Source organism: Apus apus, chromosome 4 (genome assembly GCF_020740795.1).
Source record: "Apus apus isolate bApuApu2 chromosome 4, bApuApu2.pri.cur, whole genome shotgun sequence".
In the NCBI taxonomy this organism is placed as follows: domain Eukaryota; kingdom Metazoa; phylum Chordata; class Aves; order Apodiformes; family Apodidae; genus Apus; species Apus apus.
The window spans coordinates 1,480,093-1,507,500 of record NC_067285.1 but is presented as its reverse complement, the minus strand read 5'-3'; the positions used below and the strand labels follow the sequence as shown (position 1 = coordinate 1,507,500).

Here is a 27,408-nt window from a genome sequence, read left to right as displayed (position 1 = left end):
ACTCACAGTGACACAACATGGTTTGTTAGTGAAGTTCAAGAGGGAACTCGGGATTTTCCACCCATAGGGACTTAGAAGAGGCTGAGAGGAGGTGAGGAGATAGTGGCTGTGTTGCAGGATAGGGGTGGGCCCTGCCCTTCCCCACCACTTCCCACCCAGCAGATTGTTATGGGTCCGTAACAGCAGTTAAATAAAGATGTTCTTGTTTATGGTCTGATTTAGCATCGTTGGGCTCAACTGCAGCTGGGGTAGGGAGAGAGGAAGTGCAAGAGCTGATGCAGAGAAGAAGGTTCTCCAGGTCTCTGAGTACAAGTGTAGTAGGAAAATGGGATGGGTTCTCAGGAATCAATGTAGAGCTGGTGTCAGAGAAAAAGAAATGTTTTTATGCTTACCTCCATCCCCTCTGCAATGCGAGAGTTCCCTGGCATATTTTGTGGGCTGGGAAGAGACTGCGATTTCCTCTGTCTTTTCATCCAAAGCATTTGTTCTCCTCTGCTGAAGCAGCTGCAGGTTGGTGTGTTACCTGCAGCTCAGAGGGTAATCAAGGACCTTCTTCATTGCCCTATGGTGGTGCTGCTGCTGCACGAATCACCTGGCAGGGGATGATGCTCTGCCCTGGCACGGGTTGTGCCAGAGCCTGAGGGCCACTTGGCAAGTGCTTGGCCATTCCTCCATCTTAGCAGACTCCCAAAACCCAGCCCCAGCCTATTCAGGGATGCCATGGCATTCCAAGTCTGGCATGGATATTTAGCTTAGATGAAGTTGCTATGGCTTAAGGAGTCATTAGTCTGCATAAAACCTTGCCTGGATTTGTGTTTGGAAGTGGGAAGCTGGGGAAGTTTGCAACGTGCCACGGAAAGGGTCGGACTCCTCATTTGCATCAGCTCTGCAGTTATATCCTGCTCCTGGAAGTGCACAGCAAACTGCTGCTAAGGCTACTCACAAAAAATGGGTCAGAATATCAGTTACTGCTTGAGTAAAAACACCCACTGACTTCCAGGGAGTTTAAGCTGCAGAAATACTGCTGGATGAGGTCCAGGGAGACTTACTTGCTTCTAAGGATAGAATTTGGCCCCCCAACCCCTTCAGCAGTCTGAAGGGATCTGCGTCTAAAACTGTGTTAAACTACAGATCAGGAGGATCCCATTAATTGGGTTTTCACATAGCTTGGCCACTTAGTGGGAGCCAACCTGAATGTGAGATGTATTAGGAGAAAGCACCTTGGTACATTTTTCACATGCAGGTGTATAGTATGTTTATAAATTACAGTTGTGTTTGTATTTTATTATATTACATATTGCAGACACAAACATGCAGAGGCGATCCATAAAAGCATTACCAAAGCACTCCCTTAGCCCCCATTTCTGTACTGCTCAGAAAGGGGAACATGGTGACCTGTGGGAGAGCACAAGATAACGCCTGAGCCACATTATCCAACACTCCGGTGTCCTCTAATGGTTTTACTGTGGGCTGCCTAATATTTATGAACTGATGTTTTGAATTTCATTAAGTATTTACTCATGCAACTGCATCTGTATTCAGAAAATAGTAGAAGAGACAGCACAGGGCTTGTGCTGGGGCAGAATTGGGCACTGCAGGGTCTGCAGCAAGGACTTGTGTGCACCGAAGGTGCTGCGTTGGAGGGAGAAGTTGACTCAGCTGTTTTCAGCTTTACAGGCTGGGTTGATTTGGGGTATTTGAATCTTTGAATGCTTAATTATAGAATCCCAGACTTTGGACTGGAAAGGACTTTAGTGATCATCTAGTTCCAACCTCCCTGCCACGGGCAGAGACACCTCCCACTAGATCAGGCTGCTCTGGTCACCTCCTTGAATGGTTGCTAGTCCAAATACTTTGCAGTTGACCTTAATTTATATACAAGTAAATGTAGAATGAATGTATAATGTTTTCACTACTGGGGATACATGAAGTGTATTTTCAAGGCACATCACTTCTTTAGTCATGGCACTGCAATATGCACGAGAAACACAACTTCACTGTTATGATCTGTGGATTAAGGGTAAGATGGTGAGAAAGATTCATGTAAATAAAGAAAAACATAGAGAAGCATGGTGTCCTATCCAGGCTGAGCAACTTGGGGTTGTTCAGTCTAGAGAAGAGAAGACTCCAGGGAGACCTTAGAACACCTTCCAGTGCCTGAAGGGGCTCCAGGAAAGCTGGGGAGGGGCTTGGGAGAAGGGCAGGGAGGGATGGGGAAGTAATGGCTTTAAAATGGAATAGGGGAGATTGGGATTAGACATTAGGAAGAAATTTTTCCCTGTGAGGGTGGTGAGACACTGGCCCAGGTTGCCCAGAGAAGCTGTGGCTGCTCCATCCTTAGAAGTGTCCAAGGTTTGATGGGGCTTGGAGCAGCCTGGTCTAGTGGGAGGTGTCCCAAACCAGTCTGGGATTCTGCAGTTCCATGCTGCAGCTTAGAGGACAAATTGGAGTATATTTGAAGCATTATGCTTGATATTTTGCTGATAGTAGTAACAGTGAAAATGGGTGTCAAAACAAAGAAGTTGTCTATGTAGTTGCCCAGACAGGCTGTGAAAAAGACGGTGAGAAGGGCTGAGTGTTTGTAACTGTTTCTTTACATTTGCAAACACCCTTGAGGGAAAACAAACAACCAAAACCAAACAACCAAAACCAAAACAACAACAAAAAAATCAAACAGGGGGAACAGGAAGACAAACATCCCCAGCAATCAGTGTTGAGGAGAAAGCAAAACATGGTCTTTAACCCCTCTTAGTCAAGTCCAGCAGGCTGTCCTAAGACATCTCTGAAGCATTTAGGCAGTAGCAGCAGGCTGAGGGTAGGCCCTTCTTTTTAGGGGCTCATAACTTACTGTAAATGTTCATTTCAGATCAGACCCAGCACAGCCACCCTTGGCGGGACAGCGCGGTGCCAATTTGCCGCTGAGTTGGCAGGGCTGGCTCTAAGGAGCAGTTAGGAGGATTTTGTCCAGCAATTCAAGAATGGTGAAGTAGGAGCTTCTTAAAGGGACCTGTAAGAAAGATGGGGACAGACTTTATAGCAGGGCCTGTAGTGACAGGACAAGAGGTGATGGTTTTAAACTGAAAGAGGGGAAGTTCAGACTAGGTATAAGGTGTAAGAAACTTTTTCGCTGAGGGTGGTGAGACACTGGCCCAGGCTGCCCAGAGAGGTGATAGATGCCCCATCCCTGGAAACATTCCTGGTCAGGTTGGACAGGGATCTAAGCAACCTGATCTAGTTGGAGATGTCCTTGCCCGTGGCATGAGGGTTGGACTAGATGGCCATTAAAGGTCCCTTCCAACCCAAACCATTGTGTGAATCTGTGAAACCCTCCAAACTACCTTTGTGGTCCCTGGGTGCTGTGAACAGCAGCTGAAGGTGGGAATGGGTCCTCAGGGCTTTGGAGACTTGGAAACCAAACTTTGTCTCTCCCTTCCCCATCCTTCAGTCCACCTTCACCCCACCTTCCTGATGCAGCTCCAGCTCCCAGCAGGAACTGGTGCAGTGTGCATTTTTGTATAAAATCTGACAGATAGTTGGTTGCTTAAAGGGGAAACAGCACCAAGCAATGTGAGTTGCTCTGTTTGGCCATAACTTGTGTTTCTTGGCAAGAGGGCAGTCCAGAGCCCAGCCACCTGGAGGGAATATGTGCAGTGTGAGGTGTAGATGAGTGCAGGGGAAGGGAGACCTCAGACATTCCTGTGCATGTGATGTGGGTCAGTTCAGCTGTTGCTCTGCTGGCATCTGCCTCCCTGGGATGCTCTGGGCATCCTCATCACACAGAGGTAGGGAGGGTTTCCACGTAACGAGAGAATTTGTGTGTGTGTTAATTTTTATGGGCGTATTTTACAGCACTTTATAATGATACTTAACAGCATAAAATGTTGGCACAGGCTGAAAATTGGTGAAAGTTCAGCCATCTAATTTGGGCAGGTTATGCTTACAGGCACTCACACTTGCAGACAGTTTAATAACAGTCTTTGGCACCGTCTCTTAGAGCTGCTTAAACTAATTAATGCATTTGCTCCCTACAGGATGAAATGGAGTTTTCAGATACTTTTTAAAATGATGTGCATGATTGCTAAATATTTCATTCTTTTTAACTATAACTCTGAGTGTTTTATGTGGGTGCAAGATGTTCTCCCATGAAAAATGTGCAGTGGCTCTGGGAAGAGGGTAATCTCTGCCCCTGCTTGTCAGAGGATGATAATCTCTGTCCCTCTTTTAGTGGGTTAAAAGGTGCTCAATAACTTGGGCATCACTTGGCACGGTGTTGCTGTGGCTTGGAGGGGCTCTGGAACTGCCCCATTCTCCAGCCCAGGCTGCACCTGCTGCTCCCTTTATTCCTACAGGTTTCAGAAGGTTACTGGTCTTTCATGTCCCATCCCACCACCTCCCTTGCCAAAAATTAGGGCAAAAAAAGAGGATTTTTTGGACTTGGGCCCTGGCAACGTGCAGTCCCTGAGTTCCATTGATTTAAAAGATGACATCAAGCAATAATTCCCCCATACCCCTGAGCTGGAGAGGTTAACACTAATCTTGCCAGCTTAAAAAGAAGGTTAAAAAAAAATAAGAAGTAACAATTTGATTTGAAATAAACCTTTCTGAAGGAATCACAGTAAACAAAATCTGTTTGCCAAAGGAAGCCCTCCTAGCAATCAGCTAGTAACACAACTGCTTGTGCTAATGAACCCAAAGCTGTTAATGTGGTTTCTTCAGTTAAATTGATTCATGAATTTTGAAGAGAACATTATCTAATGAATTTTCTTTGAATAGAAAGCAATTAAAAGGACAAATCAGTCTGATTAACCCCAAAGTCACCCTACTGCCACAAATGGTGTACATTTTGAAATTATATCATAAAAAACTAGAGCAGATTTGCTATCTCTTTGCCCTCTACTAATCCATGTAAATTAATGAACAACAAAGTTAATTTCTTTGATGACCCTTTTCTCGTATCACCTGGATTATGCTGATGTTTAATTTGCTTAATGTTATAATAAAGACTAAACAGATTTTTTCAATGAAGTGATTATCATTCCCTTCAGTTAAGAAGTGATTTTTATTATTTAACACACACATAATGGTGTATGGGTTTCCTTTAAGAACAAAATCACATTTTGCTCTGTTTCTATGTAACTTAATCAATGTCTTTTTTGACAAGTAAAGAAAAGAAAATGTTTTTATTTGTTTCTTTCCCAAAACAGGAGACTGAAGCTAACTCAGCTGGGAGAAGGGGTCTCTTTTCCTTTATTTTTTCTTTTTTCTCTTTTTTTTTTTTTTTTTCCCCTTATTCACCAGCTCACTCCTCTCAGTAAGTTATTCCCTACTTAGATCTTCAAAGCTTTTCCAAGTGCCTTGGAAGAGCAATAGGTGTTCAACCCGACTGAACCCCAAGCATGGCCATCAGTTTTCCTTCTGTCAAGTAATCCTGGGTTGGGAAGGTGAGAAGGAAGCTGGTCCTAATGCATTTGCTTATTCATTATTTCAGCAATTGGAACACTTTGAAGCAATTTGCTGGCGTATTAAAATTAAAATAATGGAAGAGACATTATATATATTTTTTTCCCTCAGCCCTGTATCATTAAGGATGTGCTGTATGTTCAAGGTCAGAGCTAGTCCTTAGGTTTTGGAATGTCTGCAGTGCTGAGCAGTAGCTTGGGGGTCTCAGCTATAAAATGCAGTCAGGCAGGATAATACTGAGTCCACTGGCTCTAGGGCTTCTTCTGCCACGTGTCCCAGCTGAAGTTGGAAATTAGCTGGAGATGCGAGGGCTTTGTCAGATAGGTAGAGCCGGTTATTTCTTCCCTTTTTAATTTGACTCTATGCTAATTTATACTCTGCCAGTTTAATGGAAAAACCACATTGTATGAGTTAACAGGATAATTGTACTTGAAGCAAATTAAAAATATAGGAAAATCAAAGCCTTAAATCCTTTTTTATAGCGATCGGTTACTTGAAGCGCCCTTTCTAATAATCATGTCTTTAAATGCAGTAGCACAGGCTGCAGTGGTGGGGCTGCTGCCTTCTGAATGAGAAACCTGCTGCTGAGCCTCTGCCTTGCCTTGGGTTTTTTTGAACACTTCATCTTCTTCAGCCATGCATACCAACCCTATTTGCTTTGCCCCTCTCGGCAGATTCCTTCACCAAGCAAGTGTTGTGGACCCTGTTGAGAGACGTGAAGTTTGGAGAGGCTGTTTCCTACAAGCAATTAGCTGACCTGGCAGGCAATGGCAGAGCAGCCAGAGCAGTGGGAGGAGCCATGAGGAGCAACCCGGTAAGTTCACATCAACTTCTCAACAAAGTTGGTGGAAGGTGGTGCATTTAGAGAGCTTTGCGGGCTAAGTGTCATTAGATTAAATTTATCTGCTATGAAAACTGGTCTACCATGAGTAATAAGGTCAGTAAGTGTTTTTAATCAGCAATAATGCACAACCCAGTTTAATGTGATTTATTCCCCACCATTTATGGCACTGGATTTGAAAAGGAAACATGGCACTTGGTTTAATTCATTGGCCTCTGCACGTTTTGTTGTTCTCAAACTTTCTTATGTATCTTTAGGTGAGGGAAGTCTTTTATTCCCCCCCACAAACCTCAGTTTTGACAGGGTCTGAGTAGCTTTACTTATTAATAGCAGTACATCCTCTCTGGCATGGATATGTTTCTGAAAATGTGGAAGAGGAGGGGTGTTAAATCCTGCAGGTACACATTTGAATCAAGTTGTCACTTTTCCCATGTGCTCTAGACCAGCTGCAAACAACGTTTCTCCGTTAGAGGTGAGTCATCTGAGTTTGAACCAACTGGAGGGAGCAGAGCTCTAGGTTAGGCCCATGGATTCTGGAAAAAACAATATTTTTACAATACTTGGGGTCTTTGTCTGTCTTCCCAATAATTCTCTCTCTCTTTTAGTTGTCCAGGTTTAGATTTCAGAATGTATTTATGCACCTGGAGCACATGGGCTGGTGTGGGACCAGTCCCTGGGCAAAGGAAGGGAAGAGCTGTTAGAGAACACCACTATATCATTCCCTTGCCACTTGCCTTCAAAAAAAAATAAAAAATGCTTTGATTTATATTAATATCATTGTGGCCTTTCTGGCCATTCTTCAGCATATTTCCCCTCATTACCACTTGCCCCGAGCAACATGTGTCTTTCCATACCCCAATTCCTCTCCTTTTCTCCAGCATTATTTCTGCAGTCATCTTTGACCTCCTCTGCTGTTTTTACATTTTCAGTTCTCTCAGTATTTTTTTTAATAAGATACATATGAGGCTGCAATGTGGAGTTGCAAAGTGAGCTAGAAAATCTGTTTTCCCAGGAGCCAGTGTCTTTACAGATAAAAATAATAAAGGTGAGGGGTTTTTTTGCAATGCCAGGTATTATCTATATTTCACCTCATTCGGAAAATCATCCTGCATGTTGTGCATAGTCAACCTGCATGTTGCAGCTCGTGGGTTTGAAGGGCCAGGTAAAGATTTCTGTGGGAAGTATGAGACACACAGTGGTGAGGTGCTCACATGAAGTACAAAGGGACTATGTGTGTGTTTACAGGTGGAATATGCATGAAATTACAGGTGAACTACAGGAGATGTGTAGGGATAAAAGTGTGTTTTGGAGCAGGTAGAGCTCTCATTACAGCACTGGTTATTTTTTTTTTTTAATCTTTCTAATAAGAAACATTGGGGTAGTATTACATTAATATAGCTCTTTTTGCCTAAAGCTATACATTATCATCTGTAAGAGGCTTTAACATTTTCTGCTGGGGACAGAAGACACTGCAGCCATAGTATGGGAAATAATAATAAGATAGGACCCCATTTAAAAAAAAAATGCAGTAGCTTTGCTGTATATTTTCAGAACTATTTTCATCCTCCCTCAGAGGGGAAAAAGCAGGAATTTTCACACCACAACCTGCTGTTACTGCTACTTTGGATGCTGCTGCTCCACTGCAGCCTGAGGGCAAAGCTGGGTACATTTCTAGGCGACAGCAATTACATCTCCTTTTGCACAACACTATATTGTTATTCTTTGAGAAGTGTTTCCTGCAGGTTTGCATTGTATTGCCTTATCTTAATGTACACCATATTATATTGGAAAGCATTCCATCATATTAAAATAGTTGCTATTGTCAAGTGCAGTGCAGGGTATTGACAAAACACAGCTCTGTGCTGCTCAAATGAACTGGTTCGTAGGGAAATCTGATACACTTAAAATACCAGGGTGTCCTTTATTGAGCTGGGAAGCTTAAATCCATTAGACATGATGAGAGTTTCTCTGGGAGTGTGCAACCTGCGAGGAGCTGTAGGATACCCATGTAGGTGTATAAACACACTTGCAGTCTGTTTATCAGATGAGATATTGAGCTTTGGATCTAACTAAACAGCTCATTAAACTCAACACATCGTGTCAACTGCAGCATTGGTAACGGATCAGCACACGATGCTACACCTGCAACCCAAGCTTCAGGATATAAAAACTGGGTTTGAGGAGCAATTCCTTCAAAATTGTTGCAGAAATGGGATGTTTTGTGAAGCAGCAGATGAGTGGTTTCTGTTCTCAGGAGCAAAGCTGAAACTGGGAAATGCTTTCATTGGGAATGTGAAATAAAAGTAGATGCTTCTAGTCATGATAGCTGCAGAAGCTGTGCAGAACAGCAAAATCATGACATGTTTGCACCTTGAGATGCTTCCTAAAAATGACTAAATGATAAGCATGCTGGATGAATCATAAACATGATTTAATGAAGATAGTAATAACAGTGAAAATGAGCTTTTGAAATAACCCCAAGCCTGGCATTGCTCTAGTGCTCAAACATGTTGATAAAATTGCCTATCTCACCTTTTTCCACAAAACACCAGGACACTTCTCCCTTCTACAAATCAGGGGTCAGTCTTTAATTTTGGTAGCATGTGTCCCACAGGTTCCCCTTTCTAGTTGAGTTCTTCACATAATTCATACAATGACCTTCAACTTTATGAGAAGGTGGAGGAGGTGCCAGCAGCAGCTGAAAGATGTGACATCTTTGCCTCAGTTTATGCCAAGGACATGGTGGGGCTGGCTCACCTTTCGTGAGAGAAACTTCCAATAGTTTACTGCACTTCAGATTGACTGCGAGGTCTGTGGTCCTCAAAGGGAGCCCATAAAGTTCAATTAAAAATCTCATTAGACAAGTAGAGGAGGATCAAAAAGAAATCACAGGGACTCATGGGAGATGGCGACTGTTGGGCTGATTAGTCCAAGGCCATCCTAAATGACTGTTCTTTGCCTTAAATAAGACATCTTCAGCAGCCTCTTAGCAGCAGTTGGGTTTTATATTCCCTCCCATTGTGTTACTGTTGAAGCTACAGCCCAGCGAAGTGGGCAACTCAGTGCTGAGATCGAGCTGTCCCAGGTCAGGGATGTTACTCAGCCAAAAGGTTTTAAACACTGGGGCTTGGGAGGAGTAGTCATGCATTTCTGAGAGGATTGGGAAGTATGGATTTGAAACGTTGTGGACACACAAAACTACTCGGGCATTGATTCTTTCATTGGCTGGTGATAACAAGGAAGCCATGCTGGGCACATGGTGCTGTTTGGTTCTGTCGGGGAAGAGGGGCAGAATAAGCAAGTGGACGTGGGCAAATGTGAGACCCTGGCCCAGGTTGCCCAGGGAAGCTGTGGCTGCCCCATCCCTGGCAGTGTTGAAGGGCAGGTTGGATGGGGCTTGGAGCAACCTGGGCTGGTGGGAGGTGTCCCTGCCCATGCAGGGGGTTGGAACTGGGTGATCTTTAAGGGCCCTTCCAACCCAAACCATTCTATGTTTCTATGTTTATCTTTTGTTAAGTGTGACTCTTGTACATTGTAACATGATGTTTCAGCTCTGGCAGAGCTTCTTCAGGCCTGGGGCAGCCAGGTTTGGCAGGTTCTAGAGGTCTCCATCCCAGCACCAGTTGAACATAATTGTCAGGTTCTTGTTGCCTCAAACTGAAAGCCCTTCCAGGAGCAGAGGGCCACTGCAAAGCACTGCTCCACTCCCTCCACAGACGGGATTTGCTAAATGCAGTTCAAAGACGATCGATCCCTTGTGCAGGGAGTTTTTTCCCCCACCTTTTTTTCTAAACAAACGTGTTACCGAGGAGTTAGTTTATTCACAGATTGCCACGAGCGTTAATGACCGCCCGAGTCTTGTTCTGCCAGTCACCCAGATGGCTGTTGATAAAGATTTAGCATCATGTTCTGAGTGTCAGGGCTGTCAGTAGCTCTGAACCATTTGACCAGAAGAAAAAAACGCACAGGGAGCTATTGATTACAGCTTCTCAGTGTCACTTGTTCACCAGGATTTAGGTATTGATGAGGCTGCGAGTGAAAACAAGCTCTTTCCCTTGTGGGCCTCGACCCAGAAGAACAAAAGCAAAGTTGGAGAAAATATTCAGCTGGTGCCCGAATCAGAGGGACTCCGTTATCGATCCCGGGGCCCCTTCATGTTATTATTTTGTTGGAGACAAATCTATGGGTTTGGAAGTTTTATAGCGTTTGAGGTAGGGTCTGTGTAAGTGATGGATTCATCTATTAGATGAATTAGATTTCACAGCATGAAGATTTCAGCAGAGCTGTAATATTATGAGCTGCTTGGTTATTGATAAAAATTACATTAAATGTAGCCGAGGCATTAAAGCTCCAGACTAGGGTAGTACTCCCTCTAAAATGTCCTTAGGGCTCTAATAAATTTTAGCAGGTTTAATTATTTTAGTAGTCTCAAAGTTGTCACCACAATTAAGCCAAACTGAAGTAATATTCAATATTTTAAAATTATAGCTCTGATGCAGCCTTTGTACCATGCTTGCTTTCCCACCTGGTGCTATGGAGGGTGATGTATGGGCTCTTGTGTGTGTTAGGACAAATTTGGTGTGAAATCCTTTATTTTGGGCATGGAAAAAGCTACATTTCTTGGGAAGAGGCACAGCTGCATGTCCCTGTGTTTGTGAACAGGTCCTGCACCAACCTGGGGAGCATCCAGGACCCTGTGCAGTGTGTCAGCTCACACCACCACACTTTTTTTTTACTCCACTTGGGCACACTTTCCATCTTCTTGCACAATTCAGCAGAAGTCCTTAACCTACCTCCCTGACAACATTCCCAGGTACATGGACTCCCCCCTCAGTTCAAGTCTTTGCACCAGCTGAGCGGCAGCAGGGAATTGGCTCAGAAGGAGGTTTTAGCCCATGTCAGCAGCAAGATTTATAGCTTTACCATGAAAATATACTCATTTACTCTCTATATTTTTAAAAAAATTGGAAATTAACCTTGGACATTTTATACAGGACGTTATTATGGCCTTGTCGTGGCTTTGCCACTCAAGAAAATCTGCTTTGTGGTAACTCACACACATGGATTGGAAATGGGGAGAAATCCCAAACCAGGAAAACACTTGGAAAAAAACAACTTATTTGAAGAAGTCACAAACCAGGAGTGAGATGGCACGGTGTGGAGTTGAGATTTTACTGGTGCTCAGTTGGAGTTGTAACTCACTCGTTGCCGTTGCCACCTCCAGATAAAGCAGCTAGTAGAAGCATTTTTAAATAAACCACGATGAGGAGTGAGCAGATTTTCTTGAGTGGCAAAGCCACAGCAAGGCCATAATAACACACTGTAAAAAGAATCCCTCAAAATCCCTCAAATTTACAAAGCTCAAGCCAGTAGCTCTCCAGCTACCTCGGGGTCCTTGTGCCCCAAACTCACCTGTGAGCGTAGCTTGAGCTGTACTGAAATAACTGTTCAATAGGATGAAAATAAATCAGTATACAGTACATAATTTAGTTGTCTATATAAACTTAAAATACCTAAATTTGTGAAAACTGCACTTTTTAGTGAGTTACTCTTTTCACAGCTGTGTCATTGCCATTGAATTACAGTGCAGATACCAAAACAGAGGGTGTGATTAGAGATGATGTATTACATTTTTTATGGTGTGTCCTTCAACTATGATAATCACTTGTAATAAAAAAATAAATAAATAAACCCACACTAATGTACTTCTCCCCATGATCAGTCTATTTTGTAACTTCTTGCATTGATTTTTTAGAATCTGTGACATTTGGGCTATAAATGATACAAAGTAGAAGGCGGGAGGAGAAAAAGTTCTTTAAATTGGTTAGGTGTGAATTAAATCTCTCCTGTTGTAGGTTTAAAAAATTCACAACCCGTTTTGGATTGACTTGCTGTTAAATAATAAATAGCACCGTGTTCTCATATGGAATTTTTCAGCAGGGGCTGGAGCAGGAGAAGGATCTGCTGAGGAAGCTCCCCCATGGGTGTACTCATCTCAGTGGCCTGTTCTTTTTCCAGAAATATAGAGTCATAGAATGCCAGGTTGGAAGGGGCCTCAAGGATCATCTGGTCCAACCATTATAGGTACTGCTGTAGTAGCACTACTACACTATATGGCCTCTTCTAATCCTGGGAGGGTGATTAACAGTCATCCTGGACCTCCGTGATCTCCTCGTGTGCATTTTGGTCTGTGAGGCCTCATCACCCACCCTGGGCACTGAGGTCCCAGCTGCCTGATGGGGCTGGCACAGGGCAGGAAAATTTTCTTTAGGGAAAAAAGTTTTTCTTTATGGAAAAATTTTTCTTTATGGAGCTTTGTATTTGGGATTTTATAGATGGGACTTACCCTTTAAAGGCTTTACATCTTATTTGTGTGTTAAAGTTTCTGTCCGTGTTTACTTTTCCTTAGGTGCTGGGCTGGTTTCCAGAGCCCTTGGTCAGGGCTGCTCCTGCATCTTAGCAGCTCTGCCAGGAGCTGGTCCTGATGTCACCACTTCCCCATCCTCCTCAGACACAGCCTGATGCCACCAGCATCATCTCTAACATGGACACCTCCCTCCCTGTCCCTGCCAGTCCAGTGGCAGCTGACCAGCGGTTCAGCGGTGGCTTCATGGACACCTTGGCCAGCTCCTCCCTGCTGAGCCTCAGCCTTTCCTCCCTCCCTCCCTCCCTCATTTTTGGTTGGATTTTCTTATTTTCCAGATCCCTATCATCATCCCCTGCCACAGGGTGATCCGCAGCAGCGGGCAGACGGGCAACTATGGAGGAGGAAACCTGATGAAAGAGTGGCTGTTGTCACACGAGAGGCTGCAGAAGGAGAAGTGGGCAAATTGATGGGCCCCAGCCCAGCCGCCACTTAACAAGCCTCTCAGAGCACCCGGCAGAATTCAGCAACATGGTAAATATCTGAGTGACATATAAATATCATGCAACATCCCAAGTGGAATGTGAGGTGGCACCACTGTGTTAAAAAAGTGGGATGTGTCCTGAGGGACACAGCTCACCTGCCTTTGCTTCTCTCTGCATTTTACAGCAGAGTGAGTACAGTAGGCCAGTTGTGCACTGATTTTTGTTCCCATCTCCCGTTTTGTTCTACTTTGAATGTCCATTAAAGCATGGGTAAGGCAGAGGGAGGGCCATTTGTCAAGCAGTTGACAAATTTTACGTGGGAAGCATCTTCTAAATAAGCAGTTTGATTAGCACAACTTGGGCACAATGTTGGAAAGCTGATCGTCGTTGCATCTTTATCAGCAGCACATTTCCTTTTGTAATTTCATGTTTTGTCTTCAGATTCTTGCATTTCTCTGGTATGTGAAGCTTTCTCAGCTGTAGCCTCTCAGTTGAAAAGATTCAAATATTCAAGATACATTAAAGCTAAAGTTTTGAGGTGGTTTAAGCAGGGCTCTCTGCAAGTACCAGCTACCAGAAGCTGAAATTTTCAGTATGGGAATCATAAATTCTAACCTGGAAATACTGATATTTTTTTTTTAATGTGTTTTATCATATTTTCAAAGATGTTTCTTTAGAAAGGCCATTGCCAACCAAGAAATTATTTTGTTACAATGGGTTAGTTAATATAGTATTATTGATACCTTAGAATTACTTGAATAAAAAAACCTGCTTTGCATGTCCAAGTGTCTGTGTGTATGTTTATAAATAAAACACAGTGCGTGATAGATGGAGAAAATAAACTATACCCAACTGTACCATATAAAGCTGTATTTTTATCAAGGGTTTCTGGTGGCAATATAAACCACGAAAGCAAAGCTCAAGTGGTTTGGACGTGTCACCAGAACCCCAAGATAAAAATATAGCCTTATAATATGTACAGTTTGGGTGTATTTTATATATGTATTTTATAATGCATTGCTACCAATGGTTGCAATAGCAAACTTTAACCTTTCTCACGTTTACATCTCGTGCTGGTTTTAAGGTGGTTGTCTTTATTTTTGCAGGGAGGAGGGAGAAGGGTTGAGTGGAGAACTGGGGGGTGTCCTTTTTGGGTTTTTTTTTGCCTGGGATTGGGTTCTTCCAACCTCTTGAGTTTCCTCCCCCCTCAGCTTCGCCGTGCTTTGAACTGCTGACATTGAGACACTGTGCAGCCAGGCACGACAGCTGGCCCTGCAAGCATCTAATACCAACACATGCTGGTTTAGCCCATTTCCAGAGCAAGGAAGATAATGAAAGATTCAAAAAAATAATATTTGTTTTGGCGGAGCTACGTTTATAATGAAATAGATGCCCTTGACCATGGAAGAAACTGAATTTTGCAGCGGGTTATTCTTCCCTCCCTCCTCCCTTTCCCCCCCACCCCCTCTAAGGCCAACAGAAATATTTTTGAAGGACTATGTTATATTTCCTGCTACAGCAGCATTGCAGCTACACTGGCTGTACTGTTTTACACCAGAATGAAAAATGCAGAGTACATCCTATGTATCAATACCAAATGGAAAAGAGCCCCAGGGCCTGAGAATCGTTACAGATCACTTTCATGAGCTCATCCTGGAAGCATCTGAAAACAGAAAACCAATTCATTGTAGGGACATTTTTAGATCTGTGCCCAAATTTTCTTCCCTCATGCTGCCCGATTTGTTTTGAAATAGAGGAAATTAGTCATCTGATCAGGGCAAGAAAGATTTGGCCCATATAGTTCCCACTTAATTTCTCTAAGCAGTTCTCAAGCTTTGTCAGTGGTACTTGATGTGGTGTAGCAGCTGAGTAAGAAGCATTGACACAGTTGATAGGACAGTGCTATCACCCTACAAACAATACTAAATTATTGACTAGGAGCACTAATTTCAAACTGCTGTTTCTGGTAACATCACAGATCATTATTCCTTGTAGAAATCTCACAGCTTGTTACATTCAATTATTTTTCCCAATGTTTTACCAGATTTCAAAATTGTCATCTTTATGGTAAGTATTGCACCCAGGTCAAAAGAGATAGACTTGGTATTAAAATGTTTATTTATGGTGAAAGGTGGTGCTGAAGACCTGCTTCATGCAAGGAAAGAATAAGAAATACAGAAGGATTGCTTAAAAACTTAAAGCACAGTAATCCAAGGGGAGTACTGTAAGATTTATGTGCTATTTCAAGAGTAATTTCTCAGTAAGAATCTTACAGGAAAGTGAAAATCCTCCAAGAATTGCATTTACAGATTTAATTGTAATTCCTTTTATATTCTTACAGGAATTGAATAGAAACATTGTTCAAAGGCCTCTCTGTAAAGCTGCCCTGCCCGGTGGAGCAGCCGGGCACTCCGCACTGCCACGGCCGGCTGGAAAACCAATGGAAAATGGGCCTGGCACTGTCCTTGCTGGGCAGGAGCCCCAGTGGGGCATTCCAGGAACACCCCTGGTGCAAATACAGCTCAGCAGAGGCCATGGGCACTGGGGGCTGGTTTTGTTTCACATTGCTTGTGTGGGGGATGAGTAATGAATAAATAATCCTTGGAAAAGGAGTGAGTGGGGTTCCCAGCCTTTCCATCTTCCCCACCTCCCTTCCTCTCCCTTCCCTCTCATTTGCCCCATTCCCCCCCCCTTTCTTCCTTTTCCCCCTCTTTATTCCCTTGCCCCCCTTTTCCTCCATTTTCTGCTTCTTTTCCTCCTTTTTCCCCCATTTTCCCTTCTTTTTTGCCCCTTTTTTCCTTTTTTATTTTTTCCCTTTTTTCCCCTCATTTTCCTTTTCATCTTCTCTTCCTCTAGCTCCTTTGTTTCTTCTCTTCATTTTTTTTGTTTTTTCTTCTTTTTTTCCCTTTTCCAGTTTTTCTCTTTTCCTTCTCCAGAAGCCCTACCCCAGCATAACCTTTAATATCTCCCTGTCCTTAACTCTGGGATTTCCAGGTGATTGGCTTTTAATATCACTGACTTTTGTTGCGCGCATTTTTAGAGAGGAGCAAATCCAGTATTTCTTACCACCCCCCGTATTCAAAACCCCTTTTTTTCCCCATTATAGGAGGGAAGGTGAGCAGGGGCTCCCTTATCCCCACTGCTGCAGCCACCTCCTTTTCACTTCTTCCCAGTCCTGGGGGGTGCAGTGATGGAGACCCTGATCCAGACCAGCCCCTGGCCTGTGTGAGGTAACGTGTGGGTGGCAGCTGGCAGCAGGGCTGGGGGCTGGAGGAGCCTTCCTGGAGCCAGAGGAGCCTTCCTGGAGCCAGAGGATCCTGCCTGGAGCCCGTGGCAGCAGCAGATGATGGGTCTGGGCTCCATCAGCCACCGCCGGCAGGGCGGGATGCAGTAGCTGGACCCCAAGGTGACAATTGACATGAGCTCGGGGCACTGGCAGCACCTTGGGTTGATGAAAGGATGTCGTTAACGAGCCTTCAACGTTTCTCATTAGTGGCTGGCATGGGTGGGTGGGTTCTTTTCACTGAAAAAAGCCAGAAGACAGAAAGTCCACCTGGGCAGTAATTAAGATCGATCCCATACAGTACATTATCAATTTTTTAAAACCTCTTTAAGTGCTTTATTTAGTTATTTTAAACAGGGCTTTTTATTTGTTGCAGTGAGTAGTCCTTGAGCATGGCAGAGAACTGAGGAGCCTGGAGGACTCTTCCTGGGCTCTCCTCCTTGTCCAATCTTCATCTAACCAGCAGAAATGGGGGCTCTAGTCCATCACCTCCACCATGGGTGCTACGAAGAGCCACAGCAGGACGTGGAGCCCATTGATCTGGACCCATGCTGCCATCACCCAGGGTCTGTTTTCTGAGGTGGCATCGCTCTTCTTTGGCTGAAATTATTGCTGCAAACCGCATGAAGGTACCAAGGAGGTAAAAAGCAGAGCCTTTGCTCACTAATTTGGTGTGGGCTTAACCAGCACGGAGGCCAGAGAGAGGGGCTCTGCCCAGCCAGGCCCCAGAGAGGCCTCAAGGGTGGGGGTCAACCCAAGGTAGGCACCAGCCGGGGTTAGGCAGGCTGGAAGAAGTGGTGTTTAATTAAAATAACCCTCAGCATGACCCCAAGTGCAGAGCTGGTGGGAGTTAACTGGGAAAAACAGCTGCAACCCTTTTATCTAAGGAAGAGAACCTTCCGATGACATCATTTTTACTTCCCTGTGAACACTGAGGTGATGAAGTTCCATGTAGAAAACATGGCTCAGTTCACAGTGGGCCATCAGAGTGGTCTGGGTCTGAGCTTGCCTGAGCAACACAGCTCAGCTCCCTCTTAAAACCATGGCCAGAATAGGCAGGACACCAGGAGTAGGAATCCCAAGTGTTTTTTGATCCAGACTTGACTTAAATCTTTAAAACTCTGTCAATCACAAGGAAAAAATAATCGTATTTCTGTTGGTGCATGCTGTGATGTTTTGAAAAATTTTGAAACTGTACGTGGTTCAGTGGTGGATTTGGCAGTGGTGGGTCAATGTTGGACTCAAAGGTCTTTCCAGCCAAAATGATTCTGTGATTAACCCCCTGATAACACCAGGGGAGCAGCTGGTGTGGGTACAGACCTCACTGTGGGAGTGGTGAAAGGGAAGTGTCCACTCCTGTGTCAGAGGCTGAGAAACTTCCTGTGCAACCACCAAGTTCTGTGGAGAGCTGTATTTATTGTGGCCAGTGGGAAGGAAAAGCAAAGATGGAAATGAAACTGGTGTGTTGTTTTTGAAAAGTTTGCCAGAGATTATTGTGGAAATGCAGTTGAGTGCAAGAAGGTGGCACTGGAGTGAAGGTTGAACCTCCCGGTATCACTTGAACTGGAGGTCACTGGAGGTCTCCTCTGTGGCTGCAGAAGCAACAGTGGGAGTCTGCAAACTCAAGCGATGTTTGTAAATTCCAGCTACTGCTTTACAGCACGTTTGTCCTCTAAAAAAGAGCAGACTAAACCCAACCTGAGTTATTGAAGAAATCACTGTTTGAGAACAAGCAGAGCGTTAATTGACCGGTTTCTTGTCCCCAGCTCAGTAATCAGTCTTCCTGTACTGCAGCTCCTGGTGACCAGCAAACTGTCTCCAACCTTCTGGTTGTCAAGAAAATTGTGACAAGGCGAATGTCAGATCATGTGGAGCCTTCTGAGTTTTTTGACCCCTTCAATCTGTTTTCCAACCTGGGTAGGGGGAAGAAGCTGTGTTGGACTAATTGGTTGTCTCTCTTCAGGCAGTGGATAAAGTCCAGGTACATAATCTGGCTGTTTTAGATGAGCAGCATCCTGTCTTTCACAGTCTTGTGTCCTTATGTCAGCCACTGCAGGATTGTGCTGGAAAAGTTCCTTTTGCCAAAGCTGGAGCAGAAGATGTTGAGGTCCTACAGCGGTTTATCTGCTGGCGTTCCTCTGCAGCAGGTTCCAGCGGTGGCAGCAGCACGTGGGTGACTCTTGGAAAAAGAAAAAGAAGTCAGATTCATCTTCACCAAAACCTAAAATTCTGCAGCTGCTGGGAGGATATTATAGCTTGAAAATGTTGCACTTCCAGGTTTTGTTTCTACCCCACAGTTTAAGGTGGAATACTCTGCGTGGGAAAGGAGCTGCACAGCGGTTGGTCTTGATTTCAGTGAGTTGTCCTGCTCTGAGCCCTGCACAGTTGTTTGCTTGAGAGTTCTCTGAAATTGTTTCTTGCCACTGGCAGTAAAACCAAATGAGAAAGGTGTTAGGTGTGCTCTTGAAACTGTAGGGACCCTTTTCTCTGGAAACTGGAATAATTCTGGCTGGGAGCCATAGGGGAGAAATCTGTGGAAATTTAGATTCCTCTCCTCTTTCCAGTCACAGATATCATTCCTTTTGGAAGGCAAAAGCAGGTTAATAGCATTAATTTCGGCAGGAAATGTTACGATTTTTACATGGCTCTTGCCATGTTCCTGAGATTTGGGGCACAGCAGAGCCCCAGGGAAGAGGACCCAAAGCTCTGGGAGATCACCACAACTTTTTGTAAAGGCTTGCTCAGTTGTGAGGGTTGGGTTGTGTTACATTTCCTTCTGCCAACTGCAACACTGGGCTGCCAGCAATCCATCAGGCTTGAATTTGGTGATCTGGGGAGGAAGTAAAATATCAAGCCTTACATGCCAAGAGGCAGCAGTGCTAGGTAAAATTGGCAGGGAACATTGGGAACCAGACTGTCCCCAAGCTTCAGAAAATGATGTGTTGTAGTTGTGTGTTGCTGGCTGCCTTTTGACATTGAATGCCAACAAACGTGGGCCTTTCTGTGTTGTCAAGTAATATCTAAATAGGAACTGTCCTATCTGTGCATTTACCAGTGGACTCCATTGAAGTGGTGAACGTCTTCATGGACTCCGTGTAAGTTATTTACCCATCACTGGAGGTCCCGAGGCACCAGCAACATGGCAGGACTCCTCTGGAGCTGGAGACTTCCATCTTGATGTCAGCTGCTTGATGACAACGAGGAGAACGTGCCACAAAGTGCTGCTCCAGATGTCCAGGTAATAGTGGTTCCTGTCCATGGCCACATGGTGTGGAGCCAAACCCACGATCTGCAGCTGGAGGACTCTGTTTCAGGTGATATGGTGGTAGATGCCACCATCTCCTGCCAGGTCACTTGTTGAGGTGCTACACAGTGCTGTGTGGTGGCATCAGCACAGGTACTGTGTGGTTTTGACCCTCTGCTCCACTGTGGTGAGACCCCTTACAGTGCTGTGTCCAGCTCAGGGGCTCCAACAGAAGAAGGACATGGAGCTGTTGGAGCAAGTCCAGAGGAGAGGCACAAAAATGATCAGGGGGCTGGAGCAGCTCTGCTCTGGAGACAGGCTGAGAGAGTTGTGAGTGTTCAGCCTGGAGAAGAGAAGGCTCCATGAAGACCTTATTGTAGCCTTCCAGGACCTGAAGGGGGCCTATAAGAAATGTGGGGACAAACTTTTTGGCAGGGTCTGTTGCATTAGGACAAGGGGTGATGGTTTTAAACGGAAAGAGGGGAGATTTGGACTAGATAGTAGGACTAAATTTTTTTACAGTGTGGGTGGTAAAATGCTGGGCCAAGTTGCACAGAGAGGTGTTAGGTGCCCCATCCCTGGAAGCATTCACAGTCAGGCTGAGACTCTGAGCAGTCTGATTTAGTTGAAGATGTCCCTGCTCATTGCAGAGGGGCTGGACTAGATGGCCTTTAAGGTCATGTCCAACTCAAACCATTTTGTGATTCCATAACACATGCCCTGAAGAGGCAAAGAGCAGGAGGTAACCCCAGGGCCATGCTTCAGAGCCTGGTCTCACCAGCAGGAACCACTCTGTAGGCACAGCAGCAGGAATCAGCCTGTAGCTCCAGTCCCTTTGTCACAGGTCCCAAGGTCTTGGTCTCTCTTTGGATGAGTTCCAGTGACTTACACCTCACTAACAAGGGCTGGGTGCAGTCACTTCAGTGTGAGGATGTGAGGAACACACCTGTGCTCAGGGAAGTGCAGGTGGTGGCTGCACACAGGTCAGTGGCTTCTGGTGAGCTGCCCTGTCACCTGCCCAGCAAAGCCTTGTGCATCATTGCTCTAACAGGCAATCCAGAAGGAGCACAGGGGGGAGGGATTGGCAGGAAGGGGCTGGAAAAGCTCCTCTTTTCCCTGAGGGGTCTGCAGAGCTTGTCTCACCCTCTCATACAAACACAGCAGAACTTTTCTGAGCACGCAGTTCAAATTATTCCTACACCCCATTTTCATTCAGGCATTAAAATTCAAGGTCCAAATACCTAGTTTGAAATTGGAGATGAGTGCAAGCACGTGGCACGCGTGGATGCATCTTGCTGAGTACACAGCCCATAAAATATGTAGCACGAGATTACTCATTTATTTAAAGATGCTTTTTACTTCAGATGGAAAATGACACAAATCTAAATATTACAATGCAAAGTAACATGTAACTGTCTGTATGTTGCAGCCTTAACACTGTACTTTTGATGCGGAAGAGGTATAGCAGCTGCACTTTAATTTCAAGCAAATTGATCCCAGATGTAAATGTTGTTTTGTTCCATGGGAGGTAGTGCACAGGTAAAGCAAATACCATTGGTTTATAGTCCAACAGAGTGTTGCTGCAGGATCCGGACTCCTCTGCCCGGGCACATGTCAAAGCCTGGTGGCTGTGATGGAGGAGAATGCCTGAGAAGGACACTGTGAGAAGAGAGAGCTTTGCTTTCCACCCTTTCAGAACACAGCCACCTGTGATCTTAGTAGCTGTTTTGAAGCCAGGAAAGCTTCTTGCTTCCTCAGTCATCCTGCAGGCAAAATCTAAATTGGGCTTGTTTTTTCCATTCCTTTCGCTTCACGTTTTTCCTCCTGCCATATTTATGTTTGGCATGAAAGAAAAACACCCCACTCCATGTAGTGCCTCAGTCAGCCACGCCTTTCAAAGTAAAAATAGTAGTAATTGTGCTTTACTTTGCCTGGAGATACCCCAGTGGCACTGTGGGCAAGGTGTAAATGCTTAATGGTGTCTTTATTACCCCCTGCGTCCAGAGGATGGCAAAGCCCAAATATCCTGCTGTCACATCCTTTCTTTTGGACAACAAGAATTTTTATTTTTTGTGAAATAGGGCAACCTGCTCATCACAGGAGGAGAAACACACAAGTGAGACTTACCCCAGTGCTGCTTCCAGTACCAGAGCTCAGCCAAGCGCCACTCCCAGGGCCCAGGAAACTCCTCCCAAGGCAAGAGCAGATCTGGCAGGTCAAGGAATTCTCCTTTTGTTAAAAGAAATTTGCAGATGCAGGATTCATTTCCCTGCCTGGGATCTGGCTGTGCAGGCTTTCCCTGGCCTGGTGGGTGCAGGTGATGGAATAGCTACTGGCTTGGGACAGGTCTTGGCACTGGGTGAGGGTTATTTTCTGGCTGGCTCTGAGTGGGGCAGCTCTGCAGGTGCCTTTATCCTGGGTTTGTGAAGGCTGTGATTTGATTAAACTGGGGGGGGTTGGATGCTTCAAAATCAGTATGGTTTGATGTTTAAGGGATTGAAGTGAAACATTTGAGAGCTGCTGTAGCTGATTGCTGCACTGGTTGTACTGGTTCTTTGCAAATCAGCCCAGGCACATCCGTGCAGAGGTCCTGCACTGGGAGCATTGCCTTTCAAATCCCAAAGTACCGTGATGAAGGTGTATCTGTAACAGGTATGAGGGTGTCACTGAAGGGCAGGCACTAGACAAAATTGTGGCACTTTTTCACAGCCAGTATTTTTTCCCCACCCAGCGCAAGGAATCGACTGGATCTGTCACAGATGTGTTAGATGTGTACAACCTTACATAGCCACTCCTAAAAGTATTTAGCAGTACAACATATTGACCATGTTCTGAAGTCCTTACTCAGACAAAACCTGCCCAGAGGTCAGTGTGAACCTCGACAAATCAATTTATTCCAAACCAGCTGCTGTTTCTGTGTGGTTTTGCAGCACATACCTGTGAAAAGAATGCAAAATTCAGATAAAAATCGGGCCAGGACACGGGGGGAGATGGAGAATGTTGGTCCATGTGAATGAAGGGTGGTGCAGGGATGGAAATGTTAATTTTTGGGTGGGTTGTGGGAGGAGGGGCTGAGGGGTCTTTGCCCAGAGGAGGTGACAGTGTGCAGCTCAGCCCCCGCTGCCTGACAGAGCCGCCTGCACTAGGCGGGCACTTACCTCAAATCACAGGTTATGAAAACTGACATTTCCGTTCAAATTACTCCAGCAGGTAACTGTGCCCCTCTGCAGCTTCTTCTGTAAGTGACACGGTGACAGCGGCCCAGGAATTTAACTTGCTGTTGTCTCGTTTCAAGTGGAGTTACGAGGTGGGTGACATGCGTTAGGGGGATGGCTCCTGCTTTGTGTGTCTGGGCGATTCATCACAGGTGGAGCACAGAGCCCAGGAAGTTTTGTCAGCTCAGGGTAGCTGTCCCTGCTGTCAGCAGCCTCCTCTGACTCCTCCTCCTTTCCCACTGTCTGAGCCAAAAGCCACCCCTCCACTGAAGTTTTTCCTGGCACCTCCTGGCTCCCTGAGATCTTTTAAGTCCCTCTCTTTAATTATGATGGGCATACGTGTACCTGGTGGTCACACTGCTGGGCTCCTTCCTCTCCTCAAGGATGTCTCTTGGATTTTTAATTTTTTTTTTTTATGTTTTTTCTGTTCATGAAGTGCTCCAGCAGATTTTGTGATTCGAGGTGTTAGCCACAGAGAGGCTGAAACTGCAGAGGATTTCTGCTGAGCTTTGTTTCTGTGCAACATTGTCAACCAGTAAACGCCTTTGGTTTGTGGTGCTCTGCAAACAGGTATCACCAAATTCCAGTGTTTGGTGCTGGAGCCAAAGCATCTGAGGGAGAGTGACCTGCCTGTGCCTTAGAGGCTCCTGGAGAAATCACTGATCTGCAGCCACTGCTGAGGAGCAAGGCAGCAAAGCTTGAGGTTGGTCTGTTGTAGGCCGTGGTGGCACCTTTCAGAAGAAGGTCCCAGCAACTATCCAAGACTGGTGCACCCCCTTGGGGCTGGGAGAGGTCAGGATGTGGTCAGGAGCAGGCTGTGGTCCCCTTGTTCTACCCCATTCCTCTGCAAAGAAGCTGGATGAGGACATGGTTCTACTTGAAGCTTAATATGGACCTTTTGAACTGAAACCAGTGATGGCCTTGAGCTGTAGTTACAGATCTGAGCATCCTTGAGCTCAAAAACCATCCCCATCTGGATCTCAACCTGTCTTACAGTCATCTTCCCTCAAAACTCATTTTTATAACCTGATGACCAGCAAATGTATCAATCTGTTATTAAAGAGAATGTAATTATAAAGTCATGTTTATCTACACTTCCTTGAGAAAAACTAGGCCTCGTTATTGCTATCACAGTCAGAAGAATAATTAGTGTCAAGTTTTTATAGTGAATTCATTACCTCCTTGGACAGGGAGCAACTTTAACCATCTTTTGCAAAAAAGCTTTCAGAAGAAAAAATAGTGTGTGCTGAGCCAGGGTCTGCTCTGCCTGACAAGAGCAGTCAGCAAGCCAAGTGCATTGACTGTTGATTTTCCACACCATGCACCATCCATGAATGAAGATGTTCTTTTAAATTAAGCTTATTCCATCATTTTCAGATTAAATCCTCATAGAAGCATTGCATCTCCATTGCTCTGCAGAATTATGTACAACTAATATGCTCAGAAGTCAGTTATTGAGCTTATTTCCAAGTTCCTGGAAGTTAATTGTTGTTCCCGGTGAATATCTGAGTTTGGTGTCTGTTCTAGGTGTTGACTACAGCCATTTTTTTTGCAAGACCAATTTCACATCTTCCTTCACATCCCCCATCGTTCCCTTTGTCTGAGTCATTGTCTGCAAATGGTTCCCTCTGGGTTTGAGCCAACTGTTTGAAAGCAATGGGAAGGGTCCACCAGGGACTGTGACCTCTGGGGTTTACATCACATGCTCTGCTGCTCAGTTTTCATTTCTGCTTTTGGACCTGCACCAACCCAATCATCTGCAAAGGCTTTAAAAGCCCATGAAAGCTTCTTCAGTCTTCAGAGGTGTCATGTCCTTGCATGGTGTGTATGTGCTGGTGGCCCTTGGCCATGTCAAAGCTTTCAGTAAGTTCAGTAAGGATGACTCTATGGTTTTCCACCTGCAAGGAGATGCAGCCTCATTTACAGGCTGCCATTGTGTTTATGGTCTTTTTTTGATGACACATCCATTGATGGAGAAAAGGTCTGACCCAGACTGTGGAAATTTCAGCTAAAGCAAAGAGGAGGGATTGGATGTGTCCCAAACCAAAACCTTCTACGATTTTGCTGTTCTGGCCTTAATAAAGAAAACTGCAGAGTTACCCTCCTGGGAGAGGGCTTCTTAGCAAGTCACGGTGCTTGTGCAGGTAAAAAAGGTACAATATTTATTATTTACCCTTCTCTGGAATCCCCAAATAACTTCTGTGTATTTTTTCAGAGCAGTTCCATGGTACCATGGGTGCTGGGCTGTGTCTGGGCCTTGATAACTGGCTTAGTGCTGCTGAGCTGACTCAAAATATCCTTATATAAATAAGAATATGCAGAAAAATATAAGAATAGATATGTTCTTACATAACTAGGAAATATAAATATTTCTTCACACTTATGGAAGGGTCATATCAATATAAGCAACCCTAAAACCACCCAACAGCATGACAAAATTACCTGGTTGCTCAGTTCCCAGCTCTGGACCTGCTTTGAATACCATAATGAAGGCCACAAGCACTTTGGTTTCCTGATGCCAGAGGCCTCTGGAAATTGTTGAGAGATTGTAGTGATGTGAGAGGAGCTGGGCCAAGCTCAGGCAGAGGAAAGCCCCCACCTCAGGCAGTGCCCACAGCTCCCAGCACTGCTGGGAATGAAAAATATTGGATAATCCACCTTTTGTGGAAGGATCATCCATGTTCCTCCATTTGTGGGCACTGCAGAACCCTGCAGGGAGCTCCTGTATGTGGCAAGGCACTTCTACACAGAGCAGAAATGCTAAAAAGCATAAGGACCTCCCCCCCCCCAAAATACTACTGAAGTATGTGGTTGAGGCTGTCAAAAAAAAAGAGTGAAAAATGACCAGTGCACAGAAAATAAATCGTAAAAGTTGGGGGTGTTGCAGCAGTTTGCAGTTATTATTATAGAGACCACACAGGCTTTTGATGAGAAATCAATAAAACCCAACCAGCTTAGTGAATGTTAAGCTCCTTTCCAAAGTTTTGAGAAGCACCACCTCTCCTGTTGAGAGGAGCAGCAGCTTTAACCTCCCCTGGCCTGGCCAGAGAGGAGCGGGCGTCTGGGCCTGGGTCGGGCAGGAGAGGCAGCAGGAGCTTTCATGGAGATGAAGCACTGCAAAAGTAACCAAACCTGTGCTTTGATATGATGGTGAATAGAGGATTAGCTGCACAACGCTGCTGGGTTTTGAATTTTGCATGGCTCCTGTTTGGGTTTGTTCGTGGTGCCAGCAATAAAAATAATGTTTGGCTGCTGAGAGTGCTGAAAAATGGCTTTATAGTCATGGCCTGGGCCTGTGGTCAGGTGGGAGGAAGGGGAAAGCTTGTCTTATTTTATTTTCAAGGGTGAGAATTTAATGCTGGGAACCCAATTCATGTTTTATTTCTTATCAAAACTCTTATCTCAGTAATTGTGAGTGTGCACATGCAAAAAATCCAGCCCTTCCAGCCATGCAGGGCAGGTTATTTATAGACCATCTCTGCCTTTTGTCAGATGGGGGGGTTAACAATGTTCCTCCAGAATAAACCCTGTTCTGTGCAGCAGAAGAGGAAGAGTCCTGTGAAGAGCAAGCTAATGTCCACAAGACAGAGAGGGCTGTGGCAGAAGAGGCTGCCCAGCAAAACCCACCACAATCTAATCATCAGCTCTGGTAGTCAGTGAGGGCTTGGGGGGGGAGATGTTGTATAAAGCAGACACATCCAGGAAATAATGCCTGTCCAGTGCAGCCAGATGGAGTGGGTATATCCTGACAAAGCATTTATTTTAATAAATGTTCAATTAAAATTGTTTCTGTAGTGCAAGCATGGTCCAGAAGTAGTATGGGAATTAATAAGATTGCTGCTAGAAATAAACATTAAGGCAATTGTGCACTAGTTAAGGGTGATGGTTTTAAAAAAGAAATCTTAGCATTTCTGTAGGATTATTTTGCATCTGTGCAAACGAGAAAATGTTAGTACAAGCAGTGCTCTAAAGTGATGTTTTTAAAATTCTAGCTCTTTTTTTGCACAAAAAAAAATCACCCATAACAGTCCCAACTCCTCCCATGCCCAGGCAACCCCTCATTAACCTGCAGGTTTATATAGACACAGTAACTGAGAAAAACTCCACTAGAAACTTTTATTTGCAATTTCACATATAGACCATCTAATCAAAACTTTATGATAGCAGAAATCCCCGATGAACAGAGGAAGATTTTTCTGGTTTATTCCTTGATATAACCCCATTTTTGTGAGAATTCTGGAGCACATGAATCCCATTTTAAGTGTGTGGGGCTTTTCACAAAAGTAAAATTGTGTCTGTGCTGAAGTTTTGCCTGAGATGGTTTCCAAGCTTAGCAGCAGGTTATTTTATTAGGGACAAGCTGGTCTTCATCCTTCTTTGAGTTTGTTTATCAAAATGCAAAAAGGGTTAAAGTTTTTGGGGGGTGTGTCTGTGGTGTGGTCACAGACTTTATGTTTGGGTCCAAGGTGGAAGGCACCTGAAAATAAGTCACAGTTGGATGTGTTGATGGCAGGGA

The 27,408-nt window shown here is 44.7% G+C and overlaps 1 protein-coding gene and 1 long non-coding RNA gene across 2 annotated transcripts in view; both read left to right on the top strand.

Moving 5' to 3' along the window:
* Positions 1–13,928, top strand: part of MGMT (O-6-methylguanine-DNA methyltransferase) — a 148,558-nt gene extending 134,630 nt beyond the window's left edge. Inside the window, exons 5-6 of the mRNA XM_051619813.1 lie at positions 6,135–6,274; positions 13,004–13,928. Of these exons, the coding sequence (XP_051475773.1) occupies positions 6,135–6,274; positions 13,004–13,135 (272 nt within the window). The 3' untranslated portion in view covers positions 13,136–13,928. The remainder of the gene's footprint in view (positions 1–6,134; positions 6,275–13,003) is intronic.
* A 219-nt stretch (positions 13,929–14,147) lies between these two features.
* LOC127383776 (uncharacterized) lies at positions 14,148–25,678 on the top strand. The gene is made up of 3 exons (XR_007889294.1): positions 14,148–18,788; positions 19,489–19,671; positions 21,759–25,678. It is a non-coding gene; the product is annotated as an uncharacterized LOC127383776 (long non-coding RNA).
* The last annotated feature ends 1,730 nt before the right edge of the window (positions 25,679–27,408 follow it).